We start from the raw sequence: 13,642 nt of genomic DNA, 5'->3' as shown, positions 1-13,642 counted from the left end.
CTTCAGGTCTTCAAGGTAGATCAGGATCCTATATAGCAAATATAAATAATTCTTTCTCTTTGAATTTCATTCACCCAGTTTCAATTTTACCACTAATGTACTATGGTTCATAATTTAAAAGGAAGGACTTATGTGCATATAGCATTTTCAAAAGGGAACTCAGTATCTATTACTCTACAGTGTCTTTCTGCCCTTTAGCTTACATTCTTTGTAGATGATAAGAGCTACATCTTGAAGGGTATTTTTCTGACTTTTCCAGAGGACTTCTTTTCACACTGACTTGATTTAGAGAATTTTTATTATCAAATCGAGAAACATTTGTATAACTAGAAGCTGGAGGGTTTCCCTCCAGCAAGTCTGTAGAGAGCTCTATACAGAAAGAAGAAAGGTCAAATATGAGAGGGATTTCCTTTCCTTGCATACTCAGCCAAAGAACTGAGCTATGAGCAAAGTCTTCAGAAGAGAGAAGCATTGGAATTGAGGCCCAGGGACAACACAGAACAGCCCTCTGATCACCAGAGCCCAATGGAATTTACCCCCTGTCTCCTTCCCTGTCTTCCTCTTCTTTCCTTTCACATCTTCTTTTCTTGAGACAGGGTTTCTTTTGTTTTGAATATCACTGTTTTAATAACATGAAATACAAGTACAAAACATTTTACAAGTATACTTTTTCCTACATGGAGATGGAATACCATGCATGTGTTTTTACCAGAATCTGTATCACCAAGTACTTTTGCCACAGTACCAATAGCTTTCCAAAGATTTTATCATTCCTATGCAGTTTTATCACAAATAAAAAAAGCTTACAACTCTTTTCAAGCAATGTAGATTTACATTTATGTTAATATTCCTGTCCAAGGTGCTTTGGAGAACTGTTACATAATATAAAATTACCTTAGCTTAAAGTTTTGAATGGGTAGTGCTCTCACATTGATCAAGTCTCCCTTATACTGTCATTGCAGAGACACAGTGCACTTATTTGGGCTCAAAGTTTTATATATGTCAACAGCCTTCAAACTGTGTAGGAAAATAAATAATCATTTTCTGAAAAGGTTAGAGTATCATAAAAGCTACTGGTTAAGCAGAAATGCATGAAATCCCATTTACAGAACACAACAGCAACAAAGGATGATAATGTCCTACAAGTACTAAAGAAAAACAAGTTTACAAATATTAAACTGTCTTTCTTGCCTTTAAAAGGTTTACTGCATCAAATGAGAGTGAAATCAATCAATAAAGAAAAAATTGTGTAAACTGTGCTGGTGCCCAGCCCTCAGCAGCCTCCAGAGCATTCCTCACAGTTTTCGGCCATTTCAGTTAGGAGTTGTCTTATAACAGATAAAATAAAACAAAAGCAGCATGACTTTGTAGGGAAAATATGAAAAAAAATACTGTTAACTTCATAAAATATCTGAAAATAATTTTTGTTTTCATAAATAAATAAAATGGTGTTTTTAAAGTTTCAATTATTCTTGCTGTTGAAAAAAAAAGTTACATCAATCTTTAAGGATAAACACTGGCTTATTTAACATGCTTGGAAACCTGAACCACATTTTCAATTGTTGGTGTTATGCTTTGTTCTTGGTAGAATCATCTTTGTTTCTTCTTTTTACATCCCAATTATAAACCCTAGCCATATTGACTTCAGTAGTAGTAAATTGATCTTGAAGAAAGTCAAGGTCTTCCTCAAGAGAATCCAGATTCTTTGTGGCAGCTGATAAATTCTTTTCCAACAATGCCTGAGCTTCATCAATATCATATTCAAGCATTACATTAGCCCCAAACCACAGGCACACTTTATCAGTAGGGGGAACCGAAACTTTGCAGTACAGGTTATCTACCAGTAAGAATCTGGTCTCCATTGAATTGGTGAACTCTTTTTTTCTTCTGCATGTATTTTAGAATTTCCAAAGTCTGTTTAATTTGAGGAATCTGACCTTTCAGCCTCTTTTTTTTTTTTTGAGCAAGGTTGAGTACCATAAACCTATACTTCTGATATTGTTCATCCAGCTTCTTTAACACTGTATCTGCAGTCTCATTCCCAGGCTGCTTCATGAAAGAATCTACATCTTCCACAAACACCATTTCAGGAATCCCTAGGTGGAGCCGCCACCCGTTTCCAGCAGCAGCTTCTAAGCCACATCCGTCCTTAGCCATGGCTGTCTTAAGAAAGCGAGACAGGGTTTCTTACTTGCCTGGAATTTGCTAACTAGACTAGAAAGCTCCAGAGATCCACCTGTTTCTATACCCACAGTTCTGAGATTATAAGTGTTCCAAGCCTTATTATTTATTTATGTAATTTATTTATTTTATGGTAGATTCTAGAGGTCAAACTCAGGTCCTTATGATTGAAAGTACTTTACCAACTAAGCTTTCTCCCTAACTATTGTAGTTTTTTTGCTCCTTCCACACCTCCATAGAGGGTCTTTATTCCTTGGACCCACTGACAATTCAGTAGGTTTCTCCAAATGAACAAGTGGATGAAAACAAATAAATGCCTCCCCCTTCCCAGGATAAGTAATGCCTTATCAGATGTTTGAAAAAAATAGGCAATTTAAAATATGGATATATATATATATATATATATATATATATATATATATATATCGAGAGAGAGAGAGAGAGAGAGAGAGAGAGAGAGAGAGAGAGAGAGAAAGTTTTAAGAAAAGTAATTATTAAAATAACAGCTCAATGGTTCTGTTCTCACTGGCAAAATAAAGCCCATGTCCCTCAGGCTAGTGTGGCTCTGTGTTTTCTGAGTCATTATGGCTGGAGGTTGGCATTGAGTTTCTCATTAGCTCACTCTGGTGAGAGACCTGCCTTGCTCATATTTGGAAGTATTTAACATATACTTTATTATTATTACTTGCTCTTTTTTTTCCCAACAAGCCAAATAGGGAAATAGCAAGTTGTCTTAAGTTGGATTTGCCAGGAAACAGACTCTAGGATGGCTATATGTTTGTAAAAATATGATTAGAGAACACACTGGGCATCATTTCTAAGGAAGGTGAAGGAAGGAGGAAAGGAACATAGGATGACCCCACATGGTCACCTCCAGCTGAAACTGGAGAGCCCTGGGACTAGGATGGATATGTGGTCCCTGAAGAGCAGGCACAACCCTGGAGAGTTGTGCAGTTTTTTGAGTATGCTGTCTATAGGGTTAGTGCTACTGGAAGGTATGGAGCATTTAGACTATAGTGCTTCCTGGGCGGTACTTAGGTTATCAGGGTATGTACTCAAAAGGACTTGTGGAACCTCAGAGCTTCTGCATTCCTCTTAACTTCCTATATTAAGATGGGAGTGTCTTTGCTCTGCCACACACTCCTGTGCATGTTCTGCCTCCTCAGAGGCTTTGACAAATGGAATTGCTTGATCATGAACTAGAAACCTTAGAAATATGAGCCCTTCTAATAAGTTCTATCTCAGATAGTACCATATAGTGGTAAAAATTGACTGATACACCTACTGAACTATTTGTCTGGTTGATTTAGGAATTAAGATTCTCCTATGTAAAGTGCATATGAATATGTGCACTTGTATTTTGACATACATAACTACATGTATTATAATATCTGCATTATCTGTATCTATCTGTGCATATTATTCTGGAATGCTCAGAATTTATGGGTCTTCAAGGATATTTGAAAGCATACAAAAGGTCAGAGAGAAGAGGTATGTCTTAGTTTCCTTTCCCCTTGCTGGGATAAAATATGAAGACAAAAACAACATAAAGAAGAAACAATTCATTTAGCTCCAAATTCCATGTCGCAATGCACCATTGAAAGGAATCCAAGGTAGCAGGAATTTGAAGCAATTGATGACATCACATTCATACTGAAGACCAGAGACATTAAATTAATGCATACATACTAGTGCTTAGCTCCATTCTTATACAAGCCAGAATCTCCTGTGCAGCAAATGATGCCACTCATAGTGGGCAGGCCTTTCCATCTTAAGGGAAATGATCAAGATAATCCCCTACAGACATGCCCACAGAACAATCTAATTTAAATAATTCTTCATTGAGATTCCCTTCTGTAGGTGGATGTTTTCCTTTTTGATTAGAAAGAAAGGGGAAAATGCTGTGGGACATCCTTCTGTATGCTGTGAATGTGTGTTAGTTTCATTGGTTTTGATTGGTTTCATAAAGATGTTTTCGCCAATAAAGCCAGGCAAGATAAGGTTAGGTAGAAAAACCAACCTAAGGAAGGGATGAAGAAGCGCAGAGTTGGAACAGTCACCAGCCAGATGCAGAGGAAGCAAGATGAGAATGTCATACTAAGAAGAGGTACCAAGCCATGTGGCTAAACACGGATAAGAAATATGGGTTAATTTAAGTTAAAGAGCTAGTTAGTAATAAGCCTGAGCTACTGCCAGGTATTTGGGAGTTGCTGGCAGGACAGAAACATCCTTCCCAGATGATTCTAGACTTTATTTAAATTTTGACAATCAAAACCAACCATTTCCAGGTACCTTTGAATTAGTTTTTAAGTGTATGAGTTAAGAATCATATGCCAGATATAGGTGTCTAGGACAGAGTGTGCAGCCCTGGCTACCTAAGTATAGTGACAGGGTGACCAAGATAGCATTTCCCTCAGTAGTTCATGACCACTCTGGAGTTTGGAAAGTGAAATGAGTTCTTAGATCAGAAAAATACTTTCCTTTTAGAGGGGTCTTTGCTCAGAGGTCTTAGTACATAGAACCACCAAGTTCTAGGGAATTGTTCTCTGTATGGCAAAATTGGAGGCAGAAAGCTGCTCTGTGGTGGGTGAGTTCCTGCCATTGAGGGACACATTTTCATGTATGTAAGATCTTGCCTCTTCTGCATCATGCTCCCTTATCTTTCATGGGCTTGCTACCAATCTCTGATGGTTAGAGTGTTTCTGATTTGATTTTAGAATGAAGAAATAGAAACTCTATGAGTTGAAGTCATAAATGGACTGTGTACCTCAGAAGACAGGTCTGCATATATCTGGGTTGCTCAGGATGGTCTCACTTCGGTTTTTTCAGTGTGTTGGTAGTACCCTCTTCTTCACAAGGGACTCTTATTTTACATTGTACCAAATCTGATTTTGAGCTCGGGCCTCTTTTAATGAATTTTGTTCTCTGACAATTACATATATGTAAATAACACATTCTGGGTCACCTCCACCCTCTCTTATTTTCCTTCTAATCCTGCCAGCTTCCCTTTTTCTTTACAAATATCTTTCCCATATGTTTTGCTTTTTGTTGTCTTTGTTGTTTTAGTGTACTATAGAGTAGGGTCATCTGTGTGACCTAGAATTTGCAATGTTAATTAGTAAGTCACATCAAGCCTGGAGGGTTTACCAGTGAATGCAGTGCCTCTCTGAGAATCTGTTACCATCTATATAAAGGAAAACATTTAATTGTGGTGGCTGGCTTACAGCACAGGGGTTTAGTCCATTATCATCGTGGAGGGAAACAAGGCAGAATGCAGGCAGACAGGAGCTAGAGAAGGAGGTGAGACTTGTTAAATCTTGACTCACCAACAACAGGAAGTGATCTGTCTCACTGGGCATGGCTTGAGCATATATAAGACCTCAAAGCCTGCCTCCACAGTGACACACTTCCTCTAACAAGGCCCCAACTACTCCAACAAAGCCACACCTTCAAATAGTGACAGTCTCTTTGGGGGCCATTTTCTTTCAAACCACCAGTTGCCAATAGATCATCAGTAAGTTGTAGGTCCCTGGGAGCCTTTTCTCCATCCATGGCTGACCATTAGGAGGTCCCTGACTGTATGGGACAAGGGCCAGTAGGCACAGCTGCTGAGAGCTTTTGATTGCCATGGTGATGGCATGCTTAGATGAAGACCTTTTGCAACCCTTCACCCTATCTCATAGCCCTCAGAGTCTTTCTGCCTCCTCTTCTACTGTGTTTACTGAGCCTTAAGGGAGTGGTATAAATGTCATGTCTAGGGCTGAACACACAACTATCCTTTAATTTCAGGGTCTTGTGCAGCCATGGGCCTCTCTGTGTTTACCTCTTTTCAATGCAGAGAGAGGTTTCTCTGATTAAAGCTGAAAGCAGCCTTTGGCTGTAGGTATAAGCACTGGTATTTAGAGGGTGGCTTGATGAAGAGGGAAGAGGAGGAAGAGGAGAATGAGAGAGGGGAGGAGAAGGAAAGAACGCTGGAGAGAAGAGAGGAAGAGAAAGAGAAATGAGATTGGGAAAAACTCATATTTATAACTTGTGGGGGAACAGCAAGTCTCTTTTGAGCTTCCACTTTTCATTAAAACACACAGATGAATTAGAAAATGACAGTGTTCCTGTAGAAAAACTAACACATAAATCTAAAGCAAAGGCAGAGCCAGGAAGGGCCCCCACCCCCACCCCCAGTAGCACAGACAGCCTGCACAGGCCTGGCTGCGGTTCAGCACTGAGCAGAAATTGGAGTCTTCAAGTAACATTTTCTTATACAGCAGCAGGGGATAGAATTGTCAGTTAAAAAGATGTCTCAGTAAAGAAGTAAAAGCCTTGGAAAAGGCAAAGAAAAATTGCAAACAAACCAGGAATCAATGAGCTGTTGTTTTTCTTCTCCTGAATTACTTCCTGGGAGATTTAGGAGAAACTTGAAGTTTCAGGTTAAATATGGCACCCATTCGGAAGGATCACAGGGACATGTCTCATCTTCCAGGCTAGATGGAGTGAGGATAGTGAGGTCAGCTCCACTTCCACCCCAGTTTTCGGAATCTGTCTTCAGAGGCATGCTCAGGATTTTTTTTTCCTCCTTGTATCCCCATGGGACTGTGGGATAAATTTAGTGTGAACAGAACATGTTGAAAGGAGACATTTTTGTAGATCAGTTGGTAGAATGCTTGCCTAGCATGCTTAAAGCTCTGGGTTCGGTTCCTTGCCCAGCACTGCACAAACTGTGGATAGTAGTGTAGATGTAAGCTCAGCATAGGACGTAGAGGAAGGAGGATCAGAAGTTTAAGGTCGTTCTGGACTATTTTCCAAGTCCTAAGTCAGCCTGGAACCTATGAGGCTCTGTTTCAAAACAAAACATTATAAAATGCAAACACATCACCACAAACAAACATCTTAAGATGAGCAGGTAGCCAAGTATCCTCCTTTCATTTGGGTCACTGATTTTACTCCATTCTTTACCCACTTTCTCCCTGGATCCAATCTTGGAAAGACTCAGGAATGGGACAAATGTGTATATAGTAACCTGAGTTAGTGTGCTAGCAATTAATTATTGTATCAAAATACCTAAGGCTGGTATTTATATTAAATAAAAGAGGCTTATTTAGTTTTGAGGCTCAGGGAAATGGTACCAGCTCTTGTGAGGGCCTTGTGTCCCATGGTAGGACACTGTGGGACAGGAAGCAATCACAGCACCAGTCAAGAAGTCAGAGCAGTTTTAGAGAGGTGGCTGCAAATGGACTAGTTCTCAGAACTGTTTAATGTTTTCCAATACCATACTCCAATGACTCAGGGCCCCTCTTTACCAACATAAGGAGGCTTAAAGTCAAGACACATTCAAATGTTGGCCATGGTGACCAAGGTTTGCTTTTATATTTTCTGTTACCGGTTATAATATTACTGCTTTTAATTATCTATCCCAGAAATGCCTGGGTTGAAAATAAGTCAGCTCTCAGCTTAAAGAAAAAGTGTGTGTGTGTATGTATATGTATATGTATGTATAATCACTGTATAAAATTTCTAAGCAAGTTTTTTGAGGCCTTCCCACCTTAAATTTTTTCTTAAGATTTCTTTTTATTTTGCATGTGTGGATGTTTTGCCTGCATGGGTGTCTGTGTACTACACTTGTGTCTGTTTCTGGCACAACAGCAGAAGAGTGTCTGAGTCCCTGGAACTGGACTTATAGACAGTTGTGAATTATAGACAGAATTGAACACAACTAGTGCTGTTAACCACTGAGCCATATCCCCAGAGCCTCCAACAACTTATTAATCTTTAGCATCTGTTTAGCACCCTCCTGCCTTGTGACTGGGATGAGCCTTTCTACCAGTCAGGATGTCATCACAAGTCTGGTGAGGTTAGAACACAGTGTTTCTTCAGATATAAAAATAGTAATCTGGAAATTTCCCCATCATTCTTCTCCAGCTCAGTCACAATAAAAAAGGGGAAATGTCATATTAACACAGAAGAAACAAAAGGGAAAAGATGGAAGCCTTGGTCATCAAAGCCATAATTAGATGTTTGCTTAATGATTTTGGAAATCTCTATCTCGAATCACAGTAATAGATTATGTCTGCAGCATAGGAGATCTTAATTGTTTCTTCCATGTTATCTTCAAAAATTGCACGTATAAATTCTTGTGGACACAAAATATTTTTATGAAACCATGGGGCAGTGGCAGTTGGGGTAATAACTGGGAGAAATGAATTTAATCTAAAAATGGAAACTGATGAGTATAATGTTCCTGGACTTAAATGCCCTTGGTTATCTGGCATTTTGGCTTAGAAATAAAAAATTCAAGTGTTATAATATTTAAAATATATAGACAACAATATATAATATCAAAATGAAGATCAGAGCTGGAGGGAGGGCTCAGCAGTTAAGAGCACTGGCTGCTGTTCCAAAGGTCCTGAGTTCAATGCCCAGCAACCATATGGTAGCTCACAATCATCTGTAGTGAGATCTGGTGCCCTCTTCTCGACATACAGGCAGAACACTGTGTGCATAATAAATAAATAAATCTTTAAAAAAAATAAAATGAAGATCAAAGTACCCATCATCTGTCTTATAGAATCTTAACATTAGGCTGTACACTTTGAATACACATTGTGTGTGTGTGTGTGTGTGTGTGTGTGTGTGTGTGTGTGTGTGTGTGTTTGTGTGTGTGTGTGTAGCAGGTACACTTCCCCATGTGTATAAGAACATAGTGGTCAGAGACTGACATCGCATGTCTCTCTCTACTGCTCTCCATGAGCTCTCAGTGTACTGTTTTAGCTATGGCTGGCCAGTGAGCCTGTGGTGGGATCCACCTTCCTCTGCCTGCCTCCCCGGTGTTGCTTTCCAGATGTGTGACAGTGCCTCTTGCTTTTGTGTGGGTTCTGGGGTGCTAACTCTGCTCCTCATGCTTGCACAGCAAGCACTCTCCCCACTGAATCATCATCTCCTTAGCCCTGCGTACATTTTTAAAAAAGAAATAAAATGTCACATAGACAGCCAACATTGCTGTTTGACTCTTCATTGCCTTCTGAGAGAAAGATGCTTTCAGAAAACCTTCATCATTCTCATATATGTTTTAAGACTTTGCACGTACATGTTGCTACAGTCAGTGTGTATATATATATGTATATGTATATATATTGCTGGTCAGTATATATTATTGTATTATATGCTTTCAACTTTACATAACTGATATTGTGTATGTGGCATTATTATCTGTATTTTTAAATTCAATATCAACACATATAGTGCTGGATTATTCCCAGCATTTGTTGTTGTTGTTATATGAAATATGGTTTTGTTTAGTGCTCAGGCTGGCTTGAAACCTGTCATGGCCTCCTGGAGGCTTAGATTATAGGAATACATCGCCATGCTCAGTGTCTAGGTCAAGTATAATTGACTATAATGAACTGTATGAACATTCTATATTTTGTTCACTTTCCTAGTAATGAAAATTTAGATTGTTTTTGGTCTTAGCAGTTATATGCAATGCTGTAATGAGCATTTTTCTATTTCTCCAAGTACACACGTCATTGCATTCTTAAAGAATATATGTAAAACAACACTGGCTACTCTCTCTCACCCCGAGCCAGCCACACACTCACACTGCTCACTACTGCAACTAGCCCTTCCTTTCTCAACCCTCTTCATCATCCTGTCTGATGTGAAACCTCTCCTTCCACCTAGAATTATCAGCATTCATTATTTTTCCCTCTGGTCAAATAGTTCAGCTCTTTCTTACCCTTACTCTTAGATCCTGGTTTATCTTTGCAAATACAGTTCCACTGTGACTGCAGAACAGAAAGTGGAGGAAAACCAAACCATGTCTTTTCATAGGATTTACTTAGTCCCTTAGCTGTGAATGTACAAAGCATGTTCTTCCCCATGTTTGCAAAAGGACTTCTTGCGTCGTTTCCTGAAAAGGAGCCTGGAAGAATAAAATGCAGTATTCAGCCAACACTTGATGTACATGTTTACCTGGGACTGGACTTATGTATGCTGGAATGACCACGAAGCTGCTTTGGAATTAAGTAAGCAGCTCTCAGTCTAGTGGAGGAAACAATCCAGAAGCAAATATTTATGTTTATTTTTTTTCCAAAAGAGGAACAGTGTTGAAGAAATGTTAAAAGGGGAATGTGCACTTCAACCAGAGAGGAGAATTCAGAGAGGAGACACAAGAGAATGATCACAAGGTGCTGTACCTTAGAGTCCTGAGTATTCAGGACTGACAAATAGTTTAATCATCGAATTCTAGAGTTTTGGGATGTACAGTTGAAGAACAGATGCAGGCAATGTGGATTGTTGCCAGAGTTTGTGTGGCTGTGTATACCTGCTTCCTATAAACAAGGGAGGAGCCGTGGGAGTTTGAATAATGACTCCTTGTATTAAAAAGACACCAAAAAGCTGGGTGGTGGTGGCACACACTTATAATCCCAGAACTTGGAAGGCAGAGGCAGGAGGATCTCTATGAGGTAAAGATCAGCTTTGTCTACAAAGAGAGTTCCAAGACAGCCAGGGCTACACAGAGAAACCCTGTCTCGAAAAACAAAACAAAACAAAACAGACACCAAAAGCTGTCTGCATGCAGAAGTGAAGCCCCATGTGTCTCCATAGTGAGGGTTCATAGGACAATGCATAGAGATGATGCAATGGTCCTGGGCAAGAACAGACAGACAGTAAGTACTTGAAGAAATTTAAAAGCTGAGCCAAATCCAGTGCTTAAATAGCATCTCACCTCTATGAGACATGGGCATGAGAAGAAGGATCCTGGTTCAGAGGCAAGGGATGTCACAGAGCCATCATTCAAGAATCAGGGTTTGGTTAGAGGAAGGCACCTCACTGAAAGTTTGTGAGTTTGTTTTAGACAGATCTTCTAGAGGCATAGAGTAGTGTTGTGCATTTGTGGGCCGTTGAACTGTAACTGAGTATTTAGAACAAGTAGGACAGAAACCTTGTAGGAGGGTTTCAGCATTGTTAAGAGCAGCATAACTGGTAGTCAGGGACGATCATGGGTATTTTTAAAGAACAGGGTCAGTAGGGTACCCAGAGGTTGGCATGGTGGATGCTGCCAATTTTATTGGAAATACTGATTCTCTCTGCCTTCTTTGCCAATAGAACACTGGTTTGATTGGCAGAGCAATGAGCAGTGAGTGATGACCATGTGAAACTTGTAAGATGCAAGTGCAGCTCTGCTGGAGATTCCCAGAAACTTGGTGGCTTTCTAACAGGCGGTGAAGCTGTTCATTTGCCCTCTCTGTTCTCCTTTCACCTTCCTTCCTAGAGTCTTCAGGAGGCGACAAGAATGAAAAGGATGTCTGCTGCAGGTTGACAGTGACAAAAATGGGTTGTTGAGTACCCTCCACTTCTCACCTGTTTAGCTCTGAAGGTCTCGTTATGTATGGCAGTTGAAGTATTTTAACAGATGATCTAGCCAAACAGTGGTGGAGCGTGTTTTCACTGTCAGTGTATAATTCCTCCTGTTGACACTGCACCCGCATCAGACAGTCTTCAAAGCTGACGGCAAGTGTAGCTTGGCCTCCCCCTATCTAACTGTCTGTGGACTCCTCCATAGGGATGCCCTGGGGGTAGCTGTGACATTGCAGGTGTATGTACATCCTTCTTGGTTGGATGTGTCACACTAGTGGGAAATGGAGCCTGAGAATCTACTAAAGTTTGAGAGATAAAATTGTAGTGTGTGATTCCTCTACAGCACTTTCAGAGTCACGCATGGAGGCATATAGTTTACATTTATGGGCAGCAGCTACAAGTAATCTCATGTCCATTACAGTGAGGGTGTGTGACTACGCTTAGAGCTGGAGGAGTTTAAGGAACTCACTGAAGAGCTAATTCTAAACCTAGTGGTCAGCAACACCAGGCTTAGATGCCAGCACCCTTTAGGTTGATCTTAGTGACATCATTCAGTCTTTAGTGCCTTTAGGTTTTCTGAGGGATTTGGATATAGTGCTGCATGCTTGCAAGCCTAGCAGCCAGAAGGCTGAGGCAGGAGGATTACAAATTTGAGGCCAGCCTAGAGGAGGTGATTCTTATTAAGATCTTGTCTCAATTGCCTCACACCTCCCCCAAAAAGTCTGAGAAAATGGGAATTGTCTGGGCTACTGATAACTGAAGGGGAAATAGTCAGTAGTGTCCTTCATTTTCCTTAGCACCGAGTGCACAGGTGAATGCAAATACCTCTTAGGACAATAAAGTCAGCAACTCCAACAAAGGAAGGCTGGGAAGAGAGACTATGGGTTGACAGCCAAGTTGGATCACTCATCTTCTGTGTTTTGAGAAATTAGTCAAGTTTTCACGGTATCCTATAGTTCTTACTTTGCAGTTGACTAGAGTCCATCATCATACAGTTCAATGCAATATTTTATAGTTTAACTTAGAAGGTCTTTTTTTCTTCTTGTGCTAATACAAGAACTGAGCCCAAGGTGACAGCAAGCAAGCCATTTATGAGAGGGCCAGGCAAATATCATGACAGGCTCCTAATAACTCAGTTAAGAACTAGGTCCTTAAGAACTATGCCCCAGTTCCTGCACGTACTAGGCCTGGGCTAACCCCTCCCTGCTATAGGAAATAACCAAATAAGGACAGAGCCTGGGACTTGACCTGGCCTCCCCCAAAGTGGAAAAGCTGTAGCCCTGATCAGTCCCTAACTAGCCCTGGCCAATTTGAAGATACTAATATGATTGCCACTTGTGTAAGCCAATCATATCAAATGACCTAGTTGCCCTAGGACCTCCCCTTGGCTGTGCTTAAAAAGAGCCTACATGTCCCTCTCAACGTTGTCACTATTTTGTACAGGTGAGCGACTCCACATGCATGTGGTTTAATAAACACTCTTGGTGTTTGCATTGTGACTAGTGGTCTTTTGGGGGACTTCTCATAGACCCTAATAGTCTACAGCTCTTTACAACATCCCAAAGTGGTAAAGATTTGAGTTACTTATCTGGGCTCTCTCTCTCTTTCAACATACATTCTCTGAAGTGTTGTTTTCTATTCTCTCTCCAGGATGGTATGTTGTCCAAATGGAAATATTCTCCAAGCAATGACATTAAAATAAAGTGAGATAAAGAGCCATATCTGACAGAGCCTGTGTGGGGCTTCACTGAAATTGAAATGATCAAAACTAGCATCATGGAGAAATGCAAACTCTCATGAAAATATGCATAAATCAAATCTGTCCAGCAATTCTAGTGCCATTTTTAAAAGTAAATCCCCCTTAGAGAACTCATCAGATCCACTGCAGTCCAAGAGATTGTTGGGCAGGAGAAGAGATGATTAAAGCCAGAGGCTCAGCGAAATTCTTTACACGTACAAAAAAAAAAAAAAAAAAAAAAAAAAAAAGAAAGAAAAAAGAAAAAAAATGAAAACAACCCTTTAGGCAAAATGCTAAAAATAGGCTCATTTTGGTGCAATGAAGCTGTTTGAATAAATGAAACTAATAGTTTTTATCTAAACCATCTGTGGT

The 13,642-nt window shown here is 40.1% G+C and overlaps 1 protein-coding gene across 1 annotated transcript; it reads right to left on the bottom strand.

Moving 5' to 3' along the window:
• Nucleotides 1-1,542: 1,542 nt before the first annotated feature.
• On the bottom strand, nucleotides 1,543-2,102 carry LOC114699440 (prefoldin subunit 3-like). The gene is given in 2 exon segments (XM_037202283.1): nucleotides 1,543-1,883; nucleotides 1,885-2,102. Coding segments are annotated over 2 exon segments (516 nt in total). The 5' UTR covers nucleotides 2,086-2,102; the 3' UTR covers nucleotides 1,543-1,568.
• Nucleotides 2,103-13,642: the final 11,540 nt, after the last annotated feature.

This window comes from Peromyscus leucopus, chromosome 2, assembly GCF_004664715.2.
Source record: "Peromyscus leucopus breed LL Stock chromosome 2, UCI_PerLeu_2.1, whole genome shotgun sequence".
NCBI lineage: Eukaryota > Metazoa > Chordata > Mammalia > Rodentia > Cricetidae > Peromyscus > Peromyscus leucopus.
This window is presented reverse-complemented; position numbering and strand designations above follow the sequence as displayed.